The sequence below is a fragment of the Leptosomus discolor genome, chromosome 3 (genome assembly GCF_034619465.1).
Source record: "Leptosomus discolor isolate bLepDis1 chromosome 3, bLepDis1.hap2, whole genome shotgun sequence".
Classification (NCBI taxonomy): Eukaryota; Metazoa; Chordata; class Aves; order Leptosomiformes; family Leptosomidae; genus Leptosomus; species Leptosomus discolor.
The window spans coordinates 12050366-12073931 of NC_141393.1; the positions used below are offsets into that span (position 1 = coordinate 12050366).

Sequence of the window (23566 nt, forward strand, 5' to 3'; positions counted from 1 at the left end):
ATGTCGGGACCTTGCATTCCTCTGACAACTTGACTGCAGCATGCACAAGGCCTTGTGTGCGTTTTCCATGAGCACATGTGGGCCAGGATACTCCTGGGAGAATGGAATATACCAGCAACAGATACTACTTAAACTGCGAGGGGTTTATTTTTCCAAACTGAAATAGCCACACTAAATAGGAGCATAAATGAAAATGGATCTCAGTGCTAGAGACTAAAAGCATTCTATAAAAGCTATAATTAATAATAGATTTCTTTTTTTCCTGGCAACGAACAAGGACACATGTGAATGATTCAGAATATTCTCAACACACATTTAAACATGTTTCAGATCTTGAGAATGCTTCTTCTGATACCACCAGCTAGAATGTCACGTACAATAGCTTCATGTTCTGTACTTTCCCACAGCAAAACTTGTAACTTGTCAGTACTGACCTACAGCAGGTACTTCTGGTGATCCAAGGCAAAGATTCCTCTGAGACAGCTACTCAGGCTTAATGGTGCCATGCTTTCTAGTCTGAGCAAGTGTTGAGCAAGTGTCTCAGACAATCCACAGCAACACGTTCAGCTTAGACACCATTAAGATAGTGGTGCTCAAAAACCACTGACTTCAGTACTTTGTCCCTTGTACTCACTGCCTTTAATTAGAAGCTTCTGAACTACTTGGCATACTTTTTCTTTTTTCAACTGAGTAAGACCTAGTAAGATATCAAGCCTTTTATTTAAGAGACTTTGTAATAGAAACATTTGCATAGTGCTAATTGCCATTTAAGGAGGATGGGCTTCTTAATCTAGTTTAAAAGTAACTGAATCATTTGTAGTACTGACCATGGAATGATGCCTTCCAACCTTCATCTCTACTCAGACAAAACGTACCAACTTGAAGAAACCGAACTCAGAAAGAACAGGCCATGGTTTGAGGGTGAAGTTCAATCCGTTGGCCCTCCTCCTTGACGCTTCTTTGGAGGGAGAATTTGATCTTGTACAACGAATCATATATGAGGTGAGCTTTTGGACAGTGGCAACCTCTTTAAATACTTAGGGGAAAAATGTGCTGAACTACTTTGTTTTCAATAGGTTGATGATCCCAGTAAACCAAATGACGAAGGAATTACACCTTTGCATAATGCAGTGTGTGCTGGTCATCACCACATCGTGAAGTTCCTGCTTGATTTTGGTGTAAATGTAAACGCAGCAGATAGCGATGGGTGGTAAGTGTCAAGATTTGTAACTTAGCATCTGGGAGAAACTCCGTTTTGATGCAAACTCAAAATTCAGTCAAGACCTGTTTTGGGAACAATTTCCTTCCCCTTTACCCCCAGCAAACGAGCACTTTCTAATGTCTACGTGGTGACAAATGCAGGGTTACCCTGCACTCCCCTCGGGTGCAAGCACCCTTAAATCACGAAGCGTACTGCACACTGGTTTTACTTAGTGGTGTCGTTGTGTTTGTTGTTCAGATGCTGATATAATTAAACTGGAAATATCAAATGACGAAAGTTAATTTAAGTTTCATCTTCATATAACCCACCACAGATTTTGGTGTTCTTGAAGAATCTGGCCCTACAGGTGGCTATAGCACTTCTGAAGCGTTTAGAGGGGATGCAAAACCTCGCTGTGCTGATCTGTTTTGCCCTCACCTTTGTTTTACCTTTCAAATTTCCTCATCCTGGAAACTACCCTTTTATACCCAGCAGCTTTGTAAGCTGTGAAAACAGTCATTTTTTTCTAACATCTGCTTTGTAATGTCTGGCTCTACTGGTGTCAGGTAAACCCTGGAATCCAGTTGCTTGGCAGGCTTTGGACAACACGTACATACACTATAATCATAAAGAACAACTTCCTTTAAAAATGGACAGGCTAAACTCCGTATTGCATGACAAAATAGTTAGGGTTCATGGAAGTTTATTTTTTCATGTGCACACTTTTGCTTTATTTCAGGACACCCTTGCATTGTGCTGCTTCTTGCAATAGTGTTCATCTCTGTAAACTACTGGTTGAATCTGGGGCAGCTATTTTTGCTTCAACTATAAGTGATATAGAAACTGCTGCAGACAAGTGTGAAGAGATGGAAGAAGGTTATATTCAGTGTTCCCAGTTCTTGTACGGTAAGCTGTGCCAATACCTTACAAACTTTTTTAGCTTTTCTAAAATGCATCCCTTTTTGTCTCTGATCTGCCTGAAACATCTGCTTAGGCCCCAGTCTTGACAACAGTGCCCTTCACCTACATGGTCTTTCCAAATGCTAAAACCAGAATAGTCTTTTCCTTATGACGTTACTCATAGTCCTTCTGTTCTTTGAGTTACTTCACAGGCTCCTTCTAACATTACAGGTTTTTAAAGTTTTAATTTGGCTTAGTTTCAAGGAAATGCCTCCATGGGGAGGCTTTGACAGTAACAGTGGGTTGTCAAGTATCTTGACAGAGATACTCCCAACTTCCAGATGAAGAAACATGTACACTTTATGACTAAATAACTTAGGGAATGTATTTAGTTACTAAGAGATATTGTACAAGTAAAAGTACCTTGATGGAGCGGACACATTTTTAACTTACACCAGAGGATATAAGCTTCATTAAGGCTCTATATACCTGATGTTGTGCAGATTTTCAAGAGCTTCAAGCGTTACTGTATAAGGCCTGCTGTAGAGAGAATTTCATTGTGGAAATGCTGAAAATTGTTCATGGGATTTTATTAATAAGAGACTAATATTTGGGCCACAGCGTCCGTACTAAAAACCTCAGAGGGAAAACCAGGATGTTTTACCATCTTGTGTGTTCCCTAATTCATGGTTAACAGGCGTGCAGGAGAAGTTGGGAGTGATGAATAAAGGAGTGGTGTATGCTCTGTGGGATTACGAAGCCCAGAATAATGACGAGCTGTCGTTCCACGAGGGCGATGCCATTACTATTCTAAGACGCAAGGACGACAATGAAACAGAGTGGTGGTGGGCCCGCCTCAATGACAAAGAAGGCTATGTGCCGAAAAACCTTCTTGGGGTAAGTTCTCTTGATGTTACCTTCTCCCTTCTGGATTTCACTTCCTCCTGAAGTAGGAAGAGAAGGTGGAGCTCTGGTCAGAATCCCTCTGGGCGTCATCTGGCTACCCCGCGGTGAAGCGGTGCAGAGCAGAGTAGCCTTATTCTCTCTGGCCCCTCGTCCTTGTAAACAAAAAGGAGAGGCTGTGGTTGTGAGATCAGTGCTGGCTTTATTTGGCAAGGCAGTACGTTTAATATTGGCCATGATTTAATCTCTCCTAAGAATTTCTTCCCCTTGGCTAAAATACAGGGCCCCTCTGTAAGTGTGGTGGCTCTATCGGGCAGCGCAAAGCTTTGGCCCAGGAAGTTCTTTAGGCAGGTTTTTCCTGCCTGGCCCAAGATAAGCTGCTCTCGGTCAAATGGAACACTGCTGTCATGAGAGACCGTGCATGTAAGGCTACCACGTAGAGATACAGAGGACAAAATGGGTATGAAAACCTGACAGAGCAGGAAATAAGCGCTCTCCAGGGCTTGGTGGGGAATTCTTGTACTTGCATAAAAAGCATCCTTTGGTCTCATCTGGGGTCTTGAGCTAAGTGAACCAAGTCACTCTCAGAGCAGCAGTAAGTCAGCCCTTGGCCTCCTGCTGCTTCTGGTTCAATGTTTCAGAAGTTACCCAAGAGCACGCTGTAGCTTACAGAAACTTCACCCCACAAAACACTTCAGCACCCATTTCCTGTTAGCAAGTACTCCTTGGTCATAATGGAATTGATTTCTATTGAACTTGGTATCAACCATGTAAAGCCTAACCCTTCTTTTGTTGTTTTTACAGTTATATCCACGAATAAAACCTAGGCAGCGAACCCTCGCTTGAATTCAGCTGTACAACAGTGCAATACCATGCTGGTAACTGGAAACTTAAAACATACACTGGAGCCATCATTTTTGATCATTTCACACAGAGAAATAAAACTATGATATTTAGTTTTAATGGTGCTTTCTCTTGTTAAATGGACAGCCTCCAAGGTTTTCAAGATCTGCAGTTTGTAAATGAGGATCGTTTTTGTGACCCACCACTGATGAGGAGAGGGATACCTCTGCTACCCACAGTGTTGCGCCAACTAGCGTCTAAAAGCGGTGTTTTAAGTTGAAGTTCCGTGGTAGGAGCTTTCTTGTTACGTGTTCAGAGGTGTCAGTTGCAGATATGCTGTCCCGTTTGCTCCAACCCCACAGTAACTGTCCCACGTCAGGATCTGGATATTTTGTTTGATACCAGTGAATGTTGAGTTCTCATTACTGATCAACTCTTTTTGGGTTCTAGGACACAAGACCTTCACCTGTTGTTACATGCATAATCAAGTAGTCACCAAAGCTTGATGAAGGCTGGGATTTTAAGTGGTACCATGGTGTCCACTTCAATCCTAGTCTAGACATCCCCAACAGAAGCTTTACCTAGGCTAGCATCGAGTAGTGTTTGCGGTTAGAATCAAGCTAGAGCACTAACAAAACAACAGTATTTGTACACTTCTCAAAATCCCTACACAGTATTTCACTTGGTGTTTTCCCTTCTTTTTGTTCAGCCTCCAGCACCAGTGTTACCTCTACTAACGTAAAGGTTCCCCTACTAACAGCCACCTGAGCTTGTCCGGCCTGGACAAAACTGTTGGCACCAAACTTGCAGCAGCTTAAGGGATTTGTATGTCTGCATGGATGAAAGTGCAATAGTTGAAAAGGGTGAGAGTCCGGTGAGGGAGGGTTACACTGTGTAGTTTGAAGTCTGCCTGAGTCAGTCTAGAAGAAAATATGAAGGATGGGATAGAAGTAGACAGAGGGTTGTGTAGATGCGAAGTCAAGGAGAAGAAAGAAACAAGGTTTAGAGAAGGATTTAAGAAAGGCAAGAGCTTATTTGAGGACAGTTTCTGTGGTTCTTGGCAGCTGACAGCTGTTGCCAAGGCAAGTTATGCAATAACCTACTCCACTACGTTGTAGTTTCAAGCAAAAAAAAAGAAAAAAGGCACTTCACTGAAATTTTAATTGTACATGATTTTATATACCAAAAGTATATTTTGAATTTCCCATTATAACTTTTAGCCATATTTCTTGTAATTTTCTCCCATTTAACGGTATGCAATTTGAGTAATTCTTCATGTACAAGTTCTGTGTATAATTTATATATCCATTATTTCTGCAGTGCTGTAACTTGCTTTTACCACAGGTTAGCATTAACTGTATATATTGTGGTGAAAAGTGAAAGGGTATTATTGAAAGAATTTGCTACATGAATGTGATGATCCAAGAGCCTATGAAACACTAATTCAGAGAACATGTAAATGTGCACAATAAAGTACTGCTAAGGCATGGCTGCGTCCTCCAGTATTTTTGCACAGGTAGCCCCAGCAGGTGTAAAAGACCCCATAACAAGACCAGCTCTCGCTCGCCATGTCCGAGCTGTTGACTCAAGCTTCCTCACTGCTTCTACCAGCCATCCAGAAAATGACTTTCCAACAGTTTTAGAGCCTCCTTACACTAGAAAAGCTCTTGGGGACCTTTACACACAAGCTGACAGCTGAGCTGCGGGTGCTTGTTGACTCGCCTTCTACCAGCGGAGGAAGACAGAGGGCAGAAAGACACTTGGCTCAACCCAAGGATCCCTCCCAAAGGCTGAACCACTTGTCAACACTTAGAGCTAAAAGGAGGGGCTGTTTATAAGGAGTCCTATGTTTCAGAGAGGAGAGACTACAGAAGTTCTGTATTGTGAAATTAAGTATCACCTCATTTTTTTAAATAAGTGAATTAATTTATTCATATTTGTACATTAAATTGTATACAATTTCAGACAGCATTACAGTTAGATTAACAAAAAGCTAGTTACCAAAAAGAAAATACAAAACTAAAAATTATTCTGAAAGCTTATTTATTACAGAAGTTGAGTTTCAAGGTCATGTTCATGTAAGTCCAATTTGGTGAAATATTTAGATATTTAAAATGAAATGTTTAAAAAACCCAAGTGATCTCTAGAAAATCATATCTAAGGCAGATTTTCATGTACAATGATTTTAAACATTTGGATAGAGGGGAAGAACCTGAGATCTATACCCAAAAGCTATTCTCTGCAGAAGAGACGTACACACGTGTTTGCTTTCTCCAGCAAACAAACAGTCTATAGAATTGTTACTATAAAAGTTGTGCTGTACATTAGCTGTAGTGCAGGTCACTTTCTTATTAAGTGCCAATAAAGGCTTAACAAAATATACAAAGTCTTAGAAGGTGAGGCTGTTTAAAGCATTAATCGTTTACATATTGCACACTCTAGAGAATACTCATGGTTCCGAAACACGCTCACGTTGCATTTCCCAGTTCTTACAGACTGAACCACACTGGAATGAGAAAGGGTCAAGAACAGCAAGTGTTCCTGGCTGGCAAATCAGCAAGAAGAGAGGCAGGTCCATGGGGGCTGGTGTCTTCCCTCAAGTGGCCAACAGTTGGCTGTTCTTACTGGTCCCGGGACTCGTAAAGAAGTTTCGTTGCCTACATGAAGGCAAAACGTCACTGTGTTAACTCAAGTTTCACTGGCAGCCACCTCATCTCCTTCCTCCCACTCCAAAAATTTCCTTTAAACCCAAGGCTTTAAATTCTTCCTCTATCTTCCTTAGTCCAAGGCATTTCATAGCATTCCCACAGGTGCTAGAGAAACTTCTGAGCCTATTCAGGGTTACTTTACGTGCAGAACCTGAGGTCACCAAAGATTTTAGATCAACTTATATTTGTTTCTTCTTGGTCAGAAATGACCATTTCTGACCAAAACTGCCTTGGAAAAAGCCTAAAGTGGTATTTCTGAGATGTTGGTAATTACTCTAAACACACACAGTGAACGGTGTGTCTCTGGTCTACATCCTCCTCCGCCTTGTGAAGTGCTGGTGAGGGTTCCATGTCTGTCTGACTGTAACAACAACCAGCCCCCAGTGCTGGGCATTCTCTAGCTGCAGGTCCTCTCCCTGCCGCCAGCGAGAACCCCCCAAAGTCTCCCGGCCCTGACCAGTCACTCAAAGCAGAGCTGAGTTCCCGTCCAGGGAGAGCCAGCAGTGGGGGAAGGGCTCTCGCCGTACCTGCAGGAGTTGTGTCCCTTGCGACAGATGAATGGGGACCGGTACGAGGAAGTGCTAACTCGTACTCGGGTGGCAAGGCGAGGCTGGAGTGTGCTGTGCTGAACACAGCGTAACACAGGGGTGCTAGGGGTGGGCGGGGAGCTCAACAGCAGCAACCCACGAGCAAGCAGCCCCACGCTTCCATCTGCAGACAGCTTACAAGTTACAGTGCTAATTATCAGCTGATCAGATGAACAAAGCTCCAGAACTAGTTGGGTTGTTTTGGTTTTTAACTCCCGTAACTTTGGCTTATGAAATACGAAACTTCAGTTTCTTAGCCATACAGTGCCTCACAACAAAGGACGAGACCATCTTCCAGAGTCCTGTTTTCAAAAATCAACAACTTCTCTGAACCTTCATAAAGCAGTAAAAATTAGCTGAGTTTAGGTTCAAAAGAGTGTTTCATAATGCACATTCTTCAGTAGTAACAAAGGAACTTGAAAGTGTAATTCCTACTTCTTTTCACGTAACGACACACATAAGATCTTGGGAAACCCTCTGCAGCACCCATCTTCTTCAGGTATCGAGCATGAAGCTAAAGTCACGTTCATAACAACCACCCACAGCTTCTGGTTTCTTAGCAACAAGGCCCTAAAATCCTTAAATAAAAAATAATAATAATAGAAAGCAAAAGAGACTCCTACAGCTGCACACGCTCTTTAGCACGACTAAGTGCCCCACGTAAAGATTTTCTGCAGCCTTCTGTAAGTTTTGCCTCCTTGGCTTACCTTGTGCATAGCTGCCAGCCAGCTTGCCGACAGCTTCTTGTTACAGCTGAAGTCTTCACTGGCTGTGAACTTCATCTGCGTTAGCTCCTCGGACCCCGGTACCTTGTACTGCAGAATCATACCTATGGCACGAGTATTGCCTCCTGAAAACAAGAAATAAAAGCTTGAACAGCAACAGGTTTTACCCACTAAGTAACACAACTCATAGCTAGTAAGTGTGTTTGAAGAAAAGTAGCTCATCACTTCATTCAAAGCACTAGCAACTGCTCATCAGAGGAGGCAGTGACCACGGGTGCTGGTGCCAGGCAGTGGAGTGTGCAGACTCAACATTGTTTAATTCCCCCTGGCCATCACTGAGGCAGAACTTGTCCAAGCCGTCAGGTAAAGCCACTAGCTACAGACCCCAGGAGTGCCCTCATGCTGCAGTATTACCGTGTCCCCCCTGGGGTAGATGCCAGGTTCGTACTGCAGCCCGCAGCTTGTAAACTGGTTTACCAGTGTCCAGTTAGACTGATGCCAAAGAGGGATCCCTGCTTGATCCAAAGTCTGCCAGAGCAGTCAGAAGTCCCTCCAAACCCGGCAAAGGTTGGGAAAGGTGCTTACAGAAGACTAGATAACAACTGGCAACGTCATTTACTTCCTGAAGGAAATCTGCTACAAAAGACATTGCTCTGACCACAGTGTGACGGCGAGATGTTTGTATCTCTTTTCCTCCGGCTGCACAGAGATTAAGATAAACCAAAGCAGAAAGACAGAAATGAAACGAAAGCTTTGCTTAGAACACCACGCTTTATCGGCATTACTTCCTGAAGTGGCAGAGCACGGACTGAGCCCCAGGAATAGCCTCACCATACATAAAAGGTCGCTTTTTGCAAAGTTCTTTAACAAGTGTCTGCATGGGAGGCCTCCTGGAGGCCGTTACCGTAATATCCAAGAAGCCAAACAAAGACAATCTCAATCTAAGCAACCTGATCAAAAGCCCACAAGCAGTGCTTGTAGCTATTTGCTCCTCTTGTAGGATAAATTGCAACCCAACTTCATCGCTTGCTCCCCTGCAGCCACTGCTCAGAATAACCCATCAAAGGACTACTGAAACCCATAGAAATCAAACGCCTACAGCCTTGACCACTCCGCCCATGTCTGGCACTCCAGCACAGGACCGAGACAGGCAGAACACACCTGACGCAACAAGAGGTCGTATTTCTTTTAAAGCTGGGTAAAAGCAGGCCGTTAACTAACAGTTTATTTACTCAGTGCAACCCTCACTGGCCCGTCCAGGGGAGTGCAGTACTCGCTCCCGGTGCGGGCAGCTCAGCACACCTCTGCCCAAGGAGGGATGTGCAATGCCGTGTACCACTGCAGACACGACTCTTCCCTCCTCTCTCTAGCACGGACAATAGCGCACACAGTCTAAAGGCGGCCTTGAGTCTTCCAGGCCTCCTCCAAAACGTTACAAAACATTCGTTCCCGGTTTATTAAACAGACGGATGGGAAGGAACAGACACACCTGGATTTGAACATAAGCTGAACAGCTACAGAGCAAGCACAACAGCAGCACTGCAGGGGAAGGAGGACGGGAGAGGGGCCATGACAACATGCGTAGGTGAGTCATGCTCAAAGGTACTGGTGATACCTTCAGTAATATGCTGGCTCTCCAGAAGGCTGGTGTAAGTGTGAATATCTTTTTCTACCATCAAGAAGGAAGGCAGGCAGGCAAAAAGATAAAGCAGAAGAGTAGTGAACCAGGAATTACAGGAGCATTAAGTAACTCAGCGGCACATCTGGTTGATCTGAATACCCAGATGAGTTTATTAAAGTTAACACGCTGTGCTGGCTGAACATTGCACAGATAGGCTGTCCAATTAGAAAATTCCAGCAGTGACAGAGGTGTTGCCAAAGAACAGTTATTAAAATTCCTGACCTTGTTTGTTCTCATGTCAGTGAAATCATATTCAAGTTCATCCTGAAATACTCTAAAATCTGGTAAGAGATGAGGCAGTAAGTAGCTGCCCTCTGGCTCACAGGTTACCAGTTTCATTTGGCCACCCCTTCATCTTGAATGAAATTCAGAAAGCATAATTTAATTTTTTTTTTCTCCCCCAGTTTCCCTCTCTCTTCCCTCCAGCAATTGTTTGTACCAGTAGAAGAGAAATCCCAGCTGGATTCTGAAATGGAAGCTACTCAAGACTAACAGTTCCCTCCTGTGAGCTTTTAAATCAATAGATGTTTGTATTCAGCCGAGAGCAAGGATCAGAACAGACGATGACCACCTTTACTGGGGTTTATCGAGAAGCTCTCCCATATTACAGCTGCAAGGCAATTACTCAGTTCTTAGGTTTTCCCCAAAATCCCAGTAGCCACATGGGCAGGGTTTCACACACTGCACTCTATTCTCAGAGCAGTTGTAACTAACATAGTTACACCTCAGTTACCAATAACCTGGAAGTGCACTGTCTAGCTTGAACAATAATTACAACTTCACATATTTTTTTTCTTAATTGTTAATTTGTATTCAAAGAAGACTTTACCTCCAGGAGTAAATCCCTCTGTAAGTATCTGAACGGTTGAAATCTGTATAATTTCAATTTCATAGTGGCTGTCTCCATCCAAAACCAGATATCTACATAACAGAAGAAAAACTTTTTAAAGAAAAAATACATTTTTTTGTAAAAACAGCAAGTCTAAATCAAAGGAAAAAAAATAAACATAATCCCTCCATGACTAGCTGTTTGTATGTTCTTCGGGGTGGGGAGGGAGAGAAATCAAGCAGGAAAAACTACTTTGCATTGAAGTTCTTCACTTAAGGGAGAAAAAACCCACAAAAGCTACAGTTCAGTTTGCCAGCAGACCCCTTCAAAATACTGAAAGCATTCTGGGGGAAGACGAGAGCACAGAGTCTCAAGTGCTCTTGCCAACCAAACTACAGGGATGACCAAAGTAATGCCTTGGCTGTAACGTTCAGCAGTACGGTGCAGTGTTAGAATCGCTTCCAAACAAGCTTTTTTCAGTGGCTACGGATTTTTCCTTGCCCCCCACCCCCGTTCCTATGATCCCCCCAACAGCTGGCAAAACCACTGTATTCTAGCAGCACCGAGAGGCATTACCAGTGAGTGGAGCTCCACATCCCAAGGCATTCTGACCCACACTGCCAGTAAATTCAAACAAACTTACTCCAATAGTTGTTATCTGTCCTTTCAGTCCGATTACTCTCTCCAACATCCTCACAGCACATTACTCCTGTATGTTGTTTAGGTTACTAGATACTAATACAGCTGTAAGTGCAACAATAATGTAAAGTTTACACATGTAGTTTCTATCAATCTCTCACCTCTGATTGTTGGAAAGTCGACAAACCATGAGCTCGGATTTATCAGATGTTCCCAGAGTTACAAAGAACGTAGCACCTGGAAAGAAAGGTTTTAGTACTCTAATGCAGAGTTTAGGAAGGAACATTCAAGTATCAAAAAGTATAACTAGTTTTTTTTCTTACTGCACCTAATACACCAAAGTGGGTGAACTGAGAGACTAACTGAAATGTTAAACTGATTAACATCAGCAGAATGCTCAAGTATAAAAAGCTGATCTTTAGTTACCATGTGCTGAATCACCAGACCTTTCACAATTGCTATGTAATTTCTCCCACATGTTGATGTCCAAGATGAATCTTTTAAAAATGAGAACAGATTTGGAGATGGCAAAAACAGGCAATTAAAGACCCTATCTTGTCACCAGAATGCAAACTATTGTTTCAGTATTCAAAAAAAATCTCATAGCAGGACGGGACCTCCATTCCTATGCTTATCATGAGTAGTGAAGACACATCTTTTTCACCACTGAAGGCCAGCTCAGTCTTACTTTGAGGTCAATGAACTCCAGCCCTCATTTTATGTTTCTTCCTGCTCAAAACAGCTCCTTTGACATCGGGAAAGTCATCTTAGCCACATTAGTGAAGTGATTCATAACTTAACATAAAGCAGACTACACGCCTAACCACTTGAGTTCCTCCATGCCTCACACTCCCTGTATTACCTAATCCCAATGCTGCTGCTCTGGGAAAGGAAAGACTTAACAACATACAGCCCTGCCAAACGGTCTGCACTCCATCTCCGTAATCGGAGCCACGCAGCCCCAGAGAGCTTTACCTCACTATGTCACCACTTCACATAGTCTCACCGACCCCTCAGCACAGCCCCTGGCTGCTGAAGCGAGCCAGAGACATGACAGCAGCAAAACAGCCAAGGACATCACAACCACCAGTGTCCGACTGAGACCTGTGGCTCTACAGCAAGTCAGCAACAACTTCCGACTTGAATTGCACAATAGGAATGCAAGCAGTACAAAAGTCTTCAGTTTAAAATACATCACTTAAAAACTCATCTATGCCCTCATCTGCAAAGCAGAGTGCAGAACGATTTGTGTGTTCCAGGGATGAACATACTCCTTTCCGAACCCAGAGTCTCCTCAGGAACAGTCACGCTAACCAGACGTGAGGTTTAGAGGTTTAGCTTGACGACTGTGCACACCGGCACCATCAAAAGGCACTGAACAGTCACAGAATATTTTAAAAACTGAAGACTCAGCTTTGCTGATAGCAGTGGAACATGAATTACTGTATTGCATGTAGTTTTAACGCTATGCAAAATTGACCCCTCATGATGCTCTGCCACCAGCCATAGCTGTAGGCCAGGGACAAGATCAAAGCTCACAGATGAAGCTTGAAACACGGACAGTATCTTGTTAGAAAATATTAAAATATTCTCTGTAGTAAAGTACTTTTCATCCTTATTTAATGTAACAGGAATACGGCTAAAACATGCACATTTTAAGAAAAATGCCAACTGCATACACATCTGTTCTAAGAGGCATTAAAAACTCCTTTGTTTTTAATTAAATCACTCTGTAAACATCAACTAAAAACTGCAAACTTCTCTCTAAATAAACTGGTAACACAGAATTATTAACTGGCAAACAAGACACATGACAACAAAACAGTATTTAAGGGAGACAAAACCACAGCCTGTTGGACAAGAGGCATTACTCTTGCTGCTTATCAGGTGTCTTTAACACAGCATTTGAATAAATGAGATCAAACCAGCAGATAAATGCACTCAGCCCTTACCATTCATGAGTACTTTAAGCTGTTTGTCATAAAACTCTGTTTCTTTCTGAGATACGAGGGCACATTCAGCACACTGGCGCACAGGGTCCACAAAGCACATGCGAGGCAGAGGCACTTTTTTACTGCAGCACTTGTCACAGAAGCACTTTCCACATCTTCGGCAGTGATGCTAAGCATGAGAGAACGTTTTGTTTGGTTATTCACAAAGGAAACTACTGGGGAACAATTTGATCAAGTTACTACATTAAATATCCTTCTCCTCAAGAAACAGAACAGTTTCTCAAAAGCTGAGGGATAGGTAAAAGAAATTTAACAGCTACAGTGGTAGAAAGAAACCTCTGAAGACTGAACACAAAGGACTGAGCACAGTATGAACAGCAGCACTGTGGGCCTTTGTTGGCACTGGTAAACATGCCTCTAAAGCAGACCAGACAAGACACTGGAAGGGCTTCTCCAGTGTCCAGCAAATCCTTCACCTTACTGTCAATAAAAACCCAAGAGAAGAGTGGTTCCTAGGTCCCTTCCCACTTCCAAGCAAAGATCTTGGGAAACTTCAACTGGAGATCATATTCTTCTTCCTTGAAATTTATTCTCAAGTTTCTCCCATGGAAAAAAAAAGATAAAAATCTTCATACTTAAAACTTAAAGCTACTTCTCTATCAGAATATCAGGCAGCACAGTACAGATCCAGTGAAGTTGCAAAATCAGAACTAGTATCGCCCTGTGTTTCACAGCTACTGAATCCGCAACAAGTGGCTTGGGCTCCACATCACTATTGGGGTGTGACAGTCCCAGCAGGTCTTCCTGATGCAAGTTCTCGTGTCGGAACAAGCACTCCCAGGCAAGCAGGAACTGATTAGTGGCTCAAAGCAAGTTTGAACAGTTTGACGCAAGGCACTGATACACTGCAGTTTTGGTCAGAGTATCCTCTGGAGTACTTATCTCCCAGGGCTACCTCCATTTACTTCCCAAAGCTAACAGAAGTAGAACACAACAGCCTAATGAATTAGTGCTTCTCAGCCAAAACACTCAAACCAACCAACCACCATGCTCTTAAGCCAGCCAGCTAAAAGGTAAAACAAGAACCAGGAGAAAGTGCACACCATGACTGAGGGGAAGCGGAGAGGGAGGTGCTGATCTCTTCCCCCTGGTATCCAGTGACAGGACGCATGGGAATGGTTCAAAGCTGTGCCAGAGGAGGTTTAGACTGGACAGTAGGAAACATTTCTTTACTGAGAGGGTGGTTAAACACTGGAACGGGCTTCCTGGAGAGATGGTCAATGCCCCAAGCCTGCCAGTGTTTAAGGACAATGCCCTTAGTAACATGCTTTAACTTTCGGTCAGCCCTGCAGTGGTCAGGCAGTTGGACAAGATGATCATTGTAGGTCCCTTCCAACTGAAACAGTCTAGTCCCTTCTGTTACTAGGATCACTAACTGACATCCCAATGCTCTTCAGGCCTCCTGAAAATTTACACCTACCTGGTATAGCATATTAGTATGTCTGGTTTACAATTCCTCCTTCCCTCTCCCTCCAAACAATAAATTAAAAACCACTGCCTACGTCAATGCACTACAAGTCACCCCTCCACATTGTTCTTCACTTTTACAAGTGCACGCTGAGAGTGTCACCGTAGTTACACAAAGGAATGATGCTCCCTGCTAAAAATCATTGTTGGCTTTTTTTGGGAAGCTGCTTTCCTTCCCCATGCAGAAACCCCAGTATCAGCAGAATGTTTTCTGATAGTAGGGCTCTGCACACCAGCATGCAGTGACATCCACAGTGACCTGTTTACTTTTATGTAATGACCATAATTTAATTCTAATGTTAGTGTTTTCTCTTTGTACAGTGAGCCTAATTACAACTCACAGCAACCAAGGCAGTTTACACTTCCTACTTTAATCAGAAATTCCCTTTTCCAAACCTGAGATAAACCCTTTTTACTTTTAGAACAGAAGGAGAAACTGAGTTTCGGTTCTCTGCATTTTAACAATATGTTTCTTTAATGTACAACTGTAATTCTCTACTTCTGAAAACATTTTGGTTATATTTCCAAACCTAATTTTATCTCCTAAAATACAACTGAATTAATTCATTTGTTTTTTGTGTCAGTATTGATGTTAGCAGCCCACTCCAGCATGAGTTCCTCTCACTCTTCCTTTGAATGTAAATCCTGTGGGTAGCCAGTAATTTGGAAAAACTCTAACTATGTATTACACTCTGAGCAACAAGAAGAACTTCAAAGAAACAGAATTAAACCAAAAAGGACCTCTACTCAGAAAAGGCAGAACAGAAAGAAAAACTACTCTTTAAGTTACACCAGACTCTGTATGCTATTCTACTGAAATCTTCCACATTGTAAACGAAAAGAAGTCCATGTTAGCGTTTTGCAACAGTTAATGCTTTACATTTCATTGATTTCTCTTACCTTTCTAGTTATGAAGTCAAATTTTGTATCACACTGCATACATCTTGGGCACTAGAAAACAGTACAAATTAAGATTAATCTACAAGATTTCTAAACCTTTAATCCTACTACCGTATACAGAGACTGAGCTTTCTATTATGCCTTAAAAAGAAACACCTCCAACAAATTCCCATCCTTTATCTTTTCACCAGGAATGGCTTCCATTTAGCATCAGTGTAGCAAAATAATGTCATCCCCACTCGCAAGACAAAGCTGCCAAACTCATTCACCCTACGAGACACTACATCCTGCCAGCAGTCAGAACTACATTTCAGAAGTACTGATCATGCTTAACAGCTATCCGGACAGCCACATATTCCAGAGTCGACTGTTTTTATGTAAGTTGTCGTCCTCACTCCACTATATGTGATGCTCTGTTGACTCTCTAAAACATTGTTTATGTATTTTAATGCTCTCCATACTTACACATTTTTGAAACATGAGAGGAGACATTTGGTTTTCTTCCAAGCCACTAAGACCCACTTTATATTCCAGCTACAAAATGTCACTTCCTGAAACACCTCTTTCCTAAAACAAGCTTACACTCACACATCTCCCAAAAGAAAAGCCAGAAAAACTGAAGAAGCTTCTTTCTTGCAACTAAGCAGAGTTTAAGGGATAAAAATTTGATTTTCTAAACTATAGAAGTGCTCAGTGATTTTTACACAACCAAGACTTTCTGTACAGAAAGACACCTACCGAAAGGCTGATACTCAGCCGCCAGATCACTGGATTTTCACCAAGATTTTACATATTTTTATCCACCATATCAAAAACCACTCTCCATGGCTTATAATGCAATTATTGCTAGATGTATTTGCAAATATTAATGGAAGATTATGCCTGACATCTGAATCGAGAGACCGTGGTTAGATCCTGTGGTAAGTTTTATAACTGTAGAAACTGAAACTCCTCAAACCAGACTATCTCAGACTACAGCCAAATGTCATCTTAAAAACATGCCCTAAGCTGAGCAGGTGCTATTTGCTAAGCACACAGTAATCGCCCTTTGCCTTTAATTAGCATCTTTCAATACTTAACCCTGTGTCTTCTATAAATTCCTTCAGGTTACAACAGCTTTTGTCGCCTATTTTAGGGACATTTGCTTCAGCAGGTGCCCAATCACAGTAACAATTGTCAAGAAAATGTTACAGCAGATGGATTAAAAATTCTCTAGAAACTTTTCACATTCCTTTCAAGTAGAAGACTGTTAATAATTTCAACAGTTTATATGAAGTGTTCTGATCTAAACAGAAGTTTAACAAATCAGAGTAACTGCAGTTACTGTAATGGAACTTAAATATCTACTTGCAGTATCTGTTACAGTCAGCTACCTGCTTCCAAATTCCCCACAGAAGAGAACAAGAAATGTTCCTGTATTGTTTCAAATAACGTACCGAAGTAAGGCATCCAACCACCTCTTTTCACTATGGCTGCAGAAAAGCTTATTCTAACATTCACTGATGAATAACCTTCAGCACAAAGCAACTTCAGCATTCCCCAGGTTTCACCTCTGTAACAAGCAGTACTCTACAGCCAATACCACATTTTACTCTACATTTATCTTGATTTAGTGTTTTAATTTTTGACATGTGTGGCTTAATAGCTTCTCTGGGAGCTGGACCTGTCAAGAATTTTGGTATACTTCGAATTTACCAGGAGTCTAACTCATTTTCTTAATGGAAACATGTTTTGGTTTGGGTTTTTTTTTTTTGTCTGTAATTTGAAAGTACAAGCCACAATCTAGGAGGAAAAAACCTGCTCTTCTAAATACTGACCTAAATAGATTTCATACACAATGTTATGTTAAACATACAAGTTGCTTTTCAGGAAGGAGCAAAGTTATCCACCCTCTTCTTTAATACAAACTCTATAGAAAAATATTTCTGAATTCCAGACCTATCATGAAAACACTGCCTGATACACAGACCAGTCAAACGCCATATGGTAGCAGACACTGCAGAATGGGATTTTCCTACAGAAACGTCCTAGCCCAAGTAGGCTCGACATGCTGTTCCTTCAAGGCACTTCTGCTTCAAATAACCAAGACTGAGCGAACCCAGTTGCATAACATCAACTTCTACTTTGCCTGGGAAGAGATCTCTGTTGAATAAAGTTTTGAAAGCTGAATTCTTCCTATTCATCCATATGCTGACATAATTAGAGAGCACATGAGTATTGAATTAATCTTTATTGCTTGAAGGTTTTTTTATCACATTTACAGAGAGAGAAGCATGATGTTTGAGTTACTTTTCATGTCTTCAAGACACATGCTTTTTAAAACTAGTGCAAATCTACTGGTGACGTGCATTTATATTTAACTTCTTACTTCTTATCTTTTTGTTTCCACTTGACAAAAAAATCAGATTTGCACTAGTTTCATTTCACCCACAATCAACATACCACTAACACTGATACCAGATTACTTCATGTAGCAAGAGGAAAATGGAAGAATATCCAGCAGTTGTTGGATCTTGGTATTAATTTAAACAACTGAGAGCTAGCTCATTGCAAAGAGCATGGAACTTCTCACACATTTGCTAAAGTGTGGTAACAAATTTGCCTAAGTCTCTGGATCCAGGCAGAGGTGAGCATGCTGCAGACGGACAGGAAGCTGTAGTTACGCTTCATATGCTTTATTTGCATCTACGGTGAGAGAACAATTTGAGAAGTGATGCAAGGTAACGCCTGGTTGAGCTTGTTGACACAGTGAACTTTTGCACACGTGAAAGTTCACAAGCTTGTCAAAGCACACCTTGTACGTGGCTGAGCAGAAGAGCCGATGCCGGGTGGAAAACACCACAATGCAAATTCGGCAGGTATGGCTTAGGGTGCTTTCTGACATGACAGCTGTACCAGGCCCCGAGTCTGCCAGCGGCGTGAGCGCAGCTCTGTCACACAACTAGTGCTGACTCCAAGAGCCTGAGCCAACGGAGGACCCAGCTACTTAAAGCCCAGCTCTCCCGCAGTGGCCCAGGAGCCCCAAGGAGTCCCCGTCATGTCCCTACAGCTGCACGCTCCCCTCGCACATCCCAGCTCCGAGGCACACAGCATTCCTCAGGCATAGAAACACCTGGTACACAGCTGGATGCCACGAGGTTTGACCACCTCTGCATTTGAACACACAAATCTTACCCAATTTCTAGTCCGGGATTTCCTTAGTAAGAACGTCACCAGTTCAGCTTTGCTGGTGACTAACGCAGACATTCCGGGCCAGACGAGGCATACGCAAGTGACCAAAATTTCAAACTCTGTCTCCAGTGCAGTTATGCTCATCCCAAATATTCATATATTATCCACCTCAACTCATTACTCATATCATAAATAAGACCACCAAAAAGAATGTTTTCTGTAGAACTGCCTCAATCTTACACTTCAAACTCCTCAAAATAACTGATATTTCAAGACTGTATAATCTTGTGACATAAAATTTAAAAATTGCAATATATTTCAATGTTATACAGGTTTCACAAAACTACCTACTGCCATAATTTTTAGGTGGCTTTACTTCTTAAAAAAATAAGCCAGTAGACTCTTCCTGCATAAGAAAGATAAAGCTACAGAATTTGTGAGTGCTACAGGCTGCACAGCAGAAGCCAGCATATTTGAAAAGCCAGATCAGCGTTTGCAAATACCAGTCTCTTGTCTTGGACAAAGAACACTTTTTTTTTTTTTAATTACATCTGACATGGTAACAAGAGCAAGTGTTCTTGCTGAATTCATTAACTAGATGACACTGTCTCTTTAAATTTCATTTTATGAATAAAACCATGGGTTCTATAAGCTTTCCTGTATGTCACCTATCTGCCTTATTTAAGGAAAAAGTTTGTAACATACTTGGTAATCTTTAACCAAAGAGATGTCAGAACTTCAACACGCTTTAAGAAATCTAGTAAAATAACTTTTTACAAAACAACAATAATGCAAGATTAAGAATATGAATTAACAAATGCATTTAAAACATCTGCCTATAACACGCTTCCTCTCAATAGTGAGTATCACTGAGTCTGATACAAAGGCAACATTCAGACACTGATCCACATCACCAGCTTACTGTCCAACAGACTACAGGGGAAAAGCCGAATTTTAAGGAGAATGAAGACCTGCAAGTACAACTGTAATATAAAATTCAAACTAACACCACACGTCAGACTGATGTATCTAAAACATACAGACTCAATTCTTAAATATATGTAACTAGTTTAAATAAATCCTACCACAATCCTCAAACACCCTTTAGTTGAATTAAGATAGTACCTTGTATTAGACTGACTCAGAAGTTCCTTGGTTTTTTAATGGAACTACTCTGCTATAATCAAGGACTACTGAAATATAAAACTATATTTCAGAAGGTCAGGGAGAAAACTAATTTCAATTTAACTGTTACACAAATTATACCCACTGATGAGGACATCAGGAATCAGGTTTCCAGGTGGCCCAGGTCAGCGCACACAGGGTGCAGCAAGTCACCAGCGCAGCAAAAGCGGGCAACTCCACGCCAAGGAAACCGCTTGCACAATAACTGCTCAGACTTTGCTACAAGCTCACTGATAAACACACACCCCATCTGCAACACACCCAGTGCTCTGCACCACGCACGGTGCCCCGAGAGCAGAGCACTGGTACCTTCAAACGACACTCAGCTCCGGTCACTGAAAATTTTCTCTTATCTACAGTTCACACAGGACAGATAACCCGTTGCTACTGATGACAGGGAGGATTTTTTTTTATTTGCCAAGTAAGGAAGAGAATAACTTGGGAAAACTCCCACATTATATTTTAGCAGACCACTTATTCAAAATAAGTTGAAGAAGTCACTTTCCAAGAAAGCGACTTGTTATTTTGGACAAAACCAGCAACTGAATCACTAACCATCCACCTTAGGCCAGTAAAGGTTAGTCTCAGTCACCTCAGCTGCAGAAGCTGTGCTAGCAGAGTGAGTCTCCAGAATCATTACTTTTACACAGAGCTTTTTGCCTCAAGACATAGCAGGCAGGGGCAAAATTCTCTTCCTCGTTCCTAACCAAGGAGGACATAGTATTCCCGCACAAAACAGACCAACCACGTGAGTATCTGGCAAAGAATGGCTTTGCTTAATGATTCCTTGCTTAAATTCATATTGGCTCATCTAAAATAAATCTTAATTCCAGTCACATTCAAATGCATTGGCATGCATCCACACCACAGAACGCTGGCAATAAATAAATAAACAACCGATTGATTCTAAGTTGTATTAACATCTAGCTGTAGGGACTGGTAACAAATAATCATATCGTGTGGAATTTAATACAACGTCACGATCACACAGTTTACTTGAAAAGTATTTAGAAGCAAAGTCAAACAGCCCTAGCTATTCAATACTCGTTTAACACTAGAACATTCACCCTGGGAGCTGGAAGGGCTGTTCTAACTTAGCCGTATTGCCTTAATGCTTTGCATGAGCTATTTTTTTTATATCAACGTGGTCTTCACAATTACCTTTATACGCATTTAAAGAGAACGCTGCACTAAACGCCAATACTGCATAGCTAGCTACACTTTTACCTCATTAAGTCCCTCGCTGATTCTGGTGACAGGGCCACCCACATACCCCCGAAGAAGGAGTGCCGCCCTTAACCTGCTCAGCCAATTAAACTACGCGAAATAAAAATTCTGCTTTACAACTAAATAGCCGCGCCCGGGCGAGCCTGACCCGCTGCCCGCTCTGTCCGCTGGGTGAGGCGAGGTGAGCCAGGCAGCCTGCCGCTCCTCAGCACGGGGCGGCCTGACCGGCGGGCGGACGAGCCCCTGAGGGCGCCGCAAGCCCCCGGCCCGGCCGCTGCCCCCAGCCCCCGGGCTGAGCGGGGCCGCCCCGCCGCTCCCGCCAGCGCCGTGCCCCGGCGGGCAGCCGCGGCGGAGAGACGGAGAAAGGCGCCGGGAAACGCGCAGGAAAGGGGAAGAACTGCCATCTCAACCCCTGGGGCCGGTGGCGGCCGGGAGAGGCGTGTCCCGGACACCCGCGGGACAGCGGCCCCTGAGGCGGCGGCGGCGGCACCGCGCAGAGGAGAGCCCCCCCCCCCCCTCCGCGCCGGACCCCCGCGGGAAGGACGGAGCGGGGACCCCGCCTCTACCGATACCTCCTTGTCAGGCACCCAGGGCGGCTCGTCCAAGCCGAAGGGGCTGCGGGCAGAGCGGTGCTCGGGCACCATGCGCAGGCCACTGGGCGAGCGCACCAGCTTCTTGGCGTCGCGGGCCTCGCAACCCGACATCTTCCCCCGCAAACTCCACCGCCGCTACTCTCCCCCTCGGGACTGGCACCGACACTACCCAATAGCCGCCGGGGCCCTTCGGAACGGGCACGGCGCAAGGCCAATGGAAAGCAGTCAGACATCTGTCCCCGCCCACTCGCTCCAGGCGCCCAATAGAACACTGGCTCCGGACTTCTCAGCCAATCCCGTATGGACTGGGGTTTAAGGCGAGCATATTATGCCTTCCCCACCTTTTTAGGCGCTCGAGGCGCACGCGCAACAGGAATTGCCATCCCCGCAACCCGGAAACGAAGGGCGTGAGCTGTGTGAGATAGCCAATCAGCGTAGGGGGCGGGTTGACTGCGGCCTTGAGGAGCGGCTCCGGGGAGGCCCCGCGGCCGAAGGAGCAGCGCGGTGAGCCCCTTAGGCCGGCGCTGCTCCTACCGCCACCGGCACTGCGGAACGCGCCTCTCCCCGCCCAGCCGCGCGGAAACGACGCGAAAAGCCTCCCGCCCCCTCCTGGAGCAGCGCTCTGCCATTGGCTGTCCTGCCGGAGGTGTCGCTTTGCGGATTTCTGATTGGCCTGCGACTAGGCAAGCTGCTCGCCGATTGGCTACAGCCTTTTGCGGCGGCTCTGGCGGGGGGTTCGTAACGGGGGTGAGGGCGGTGTGGCTGCTCTGGCGCCCCGGCTCCGGGCGGGCCGGTGCCCCCCCCCCCCCCCCCCCCCCCCCCCCCCCCGCCGCTAGCCGCTCTCCAGGCCGCGCCGAAGGCCCCCGTGAGGCACCGCCCGTGGTGAGGCAGCTCCCGGCGGGGCTGGCGTCGCGGCAGGGCCGGCTCAGCCCTCCCCTCCGGCGGACGGGGGGGCTGTGAGTGGGGTGCGTGTCGCCGTTCTGCGGGTCGGGCGGGCTGTGAGAGGCCCGGGCGGCCGCTTGCGGTGCCTCGACCGTGGGACAGGCCCGGCTGCCCAGCGGTGAGCTCCTGGTGGGTTCCCGCCCTTCCCGGTGTCCCGGAGAGCGGCCGCGGTGGAGCGGCCTCCTGCGAGCGGAGCGTACGGAGCGGTCTGGGGCCCTTCCAGTCAAAGGCGGCGTAATCATGGTTAATGTCGGTGAGTTTCCTCTTCTGACTCTTGTCGGAATGTTGTTTTAAACGGGTGTTGCTTAAAAATAACTGTTCCTTCTCCTGTGTCTGTTCCGTTGTCAGGATCCCCAGCAACCTCTCCTCCCCCGTGTTAAAAAGGGATTGTTCGTTAAGTCATACGTTCTTGTGTAGCTCGTGTGTGTCCGCTGCAACCCTTCGGAAAGATGGTCTGAGCAATAGTAACAAACCCCACAGTGCTCTTCCAGGCAGCTGCAGTGTGAACCGTTGTGGTTTAGATCAAAGGATTAAGAAGAGTGTTTAATATTACAAGGAACAAACTGATTTTAGTGTTTTAATACTAAATTTGCTTTTGGCTAATCAAAATATATTTGACAATCCAATGTATGAATAGTCCTGCATCATTTCAAATTGCACACACATGAGATTTTTTTTTTTTTTTTTTTTTTTCTATTTGAAAATGCAAAGCTCATGGAAGGAGTGGCAGGACAGAAGTGACCATACAAAGTATTTGTAAGCTTCAATGCAGAGCAAAAGCACTATGCAGAATTACAAGCTATTAAAATACTAGTAGTTTTAAAATGCAGTATTACTAGTTGAACCCTTTAACAGCAGATATGGAAACAGAAGACTTCTGCCAATGTAGTGAATCTTTGTTATTTTTTTAAGATAACTGATAAATATACTGTTAAAAAATTAAAAAGAATATTCCTGCAAACTTTTTGAATTATACTTATTTTTTCTGTTGCATGTGTATCTCATAAAAGCCTCTTTAATAGCAGATAATTCACCCCAGTGCTGTATCAGGAA

The 23566-nt window shown here is 43.9% G+C and overlaps 2 protein-coding genes across 7 annotated transcripts in view; one reads left to right on the top strand and one right to left on the bottom strand.

The window, feature by feature from the left end:
• The window catches only part of PPP1R13B (protein phosphatase 1 regulatory subunit 13B), a 61070-nt gene extending 55736 nt beyond the window's left edge, over positions 1-5334 (top strand). For all 4 annotated transcript variants that reach the window (XM_086463363.1, XM_086463366.1, XM_086463365.1 and 1 more), the window contains 5 exons: positions 865-1002; positions 1077-1210; positions 1941-2107; positions 2799-2998; positions 3809-5334. In XM_086463363.1, the coding sequence (XP_086319489.1) occupies positions 865-1002; positions 1077-1210; positions 1941-2107; positions 2799-2998; positions 3809-3850 (681 nt within the window). In that variant the 3' untranslated portion in view covers positions 3851-5334. The remainder of the gene's footprint in view (positions 1-864; positions 1003-1076; positions 1211-1940; positions 2108-2798; positions 2999-3808) is intronic.
• Positions 5335-5873: 539 nt separating this feature from the next.
• Positions 5874-21682, bottom strand: ZFYVE21 (zinc finger FYVE-type containing 21). Of its 3 annotated transcripts, XM_086462317.1 has the most exons (8): positions 21551-21682; positions 15396-15446; positions 12969-13137; positions 11178-11253; positions 10378-10469; positions 9483-9536; positions 7850-7992; positions 5874-6504 (listed from the first exon to the last, which is right to left on the bottom strand). In XM_086462317.1, the coding sequence occupies exons 1-8, from the start codon at positions 21680-21682 to the stop codon at positions 6469-6471; spliced, it is 753 nt and encodes a 250-aa protein (XP_086318443.1). In that variant the 3' UTR covers positions 5874-6468. The 3 variants fall into 3 exon arrangements, with proteins under 3 accessions (XP_086318443.1, XP_086318444.1, XP_086318445.1); XM_086462318.1 differs by lacking the exon at positions 9483-9536; XM_086462319.1 differs by lacking the exons at positions 9483-9536; positions 21551-21682 and adding an exon at positions 19837-20030.
• Positions 21683-23566: the final 1884 nt, after the last annotated feature.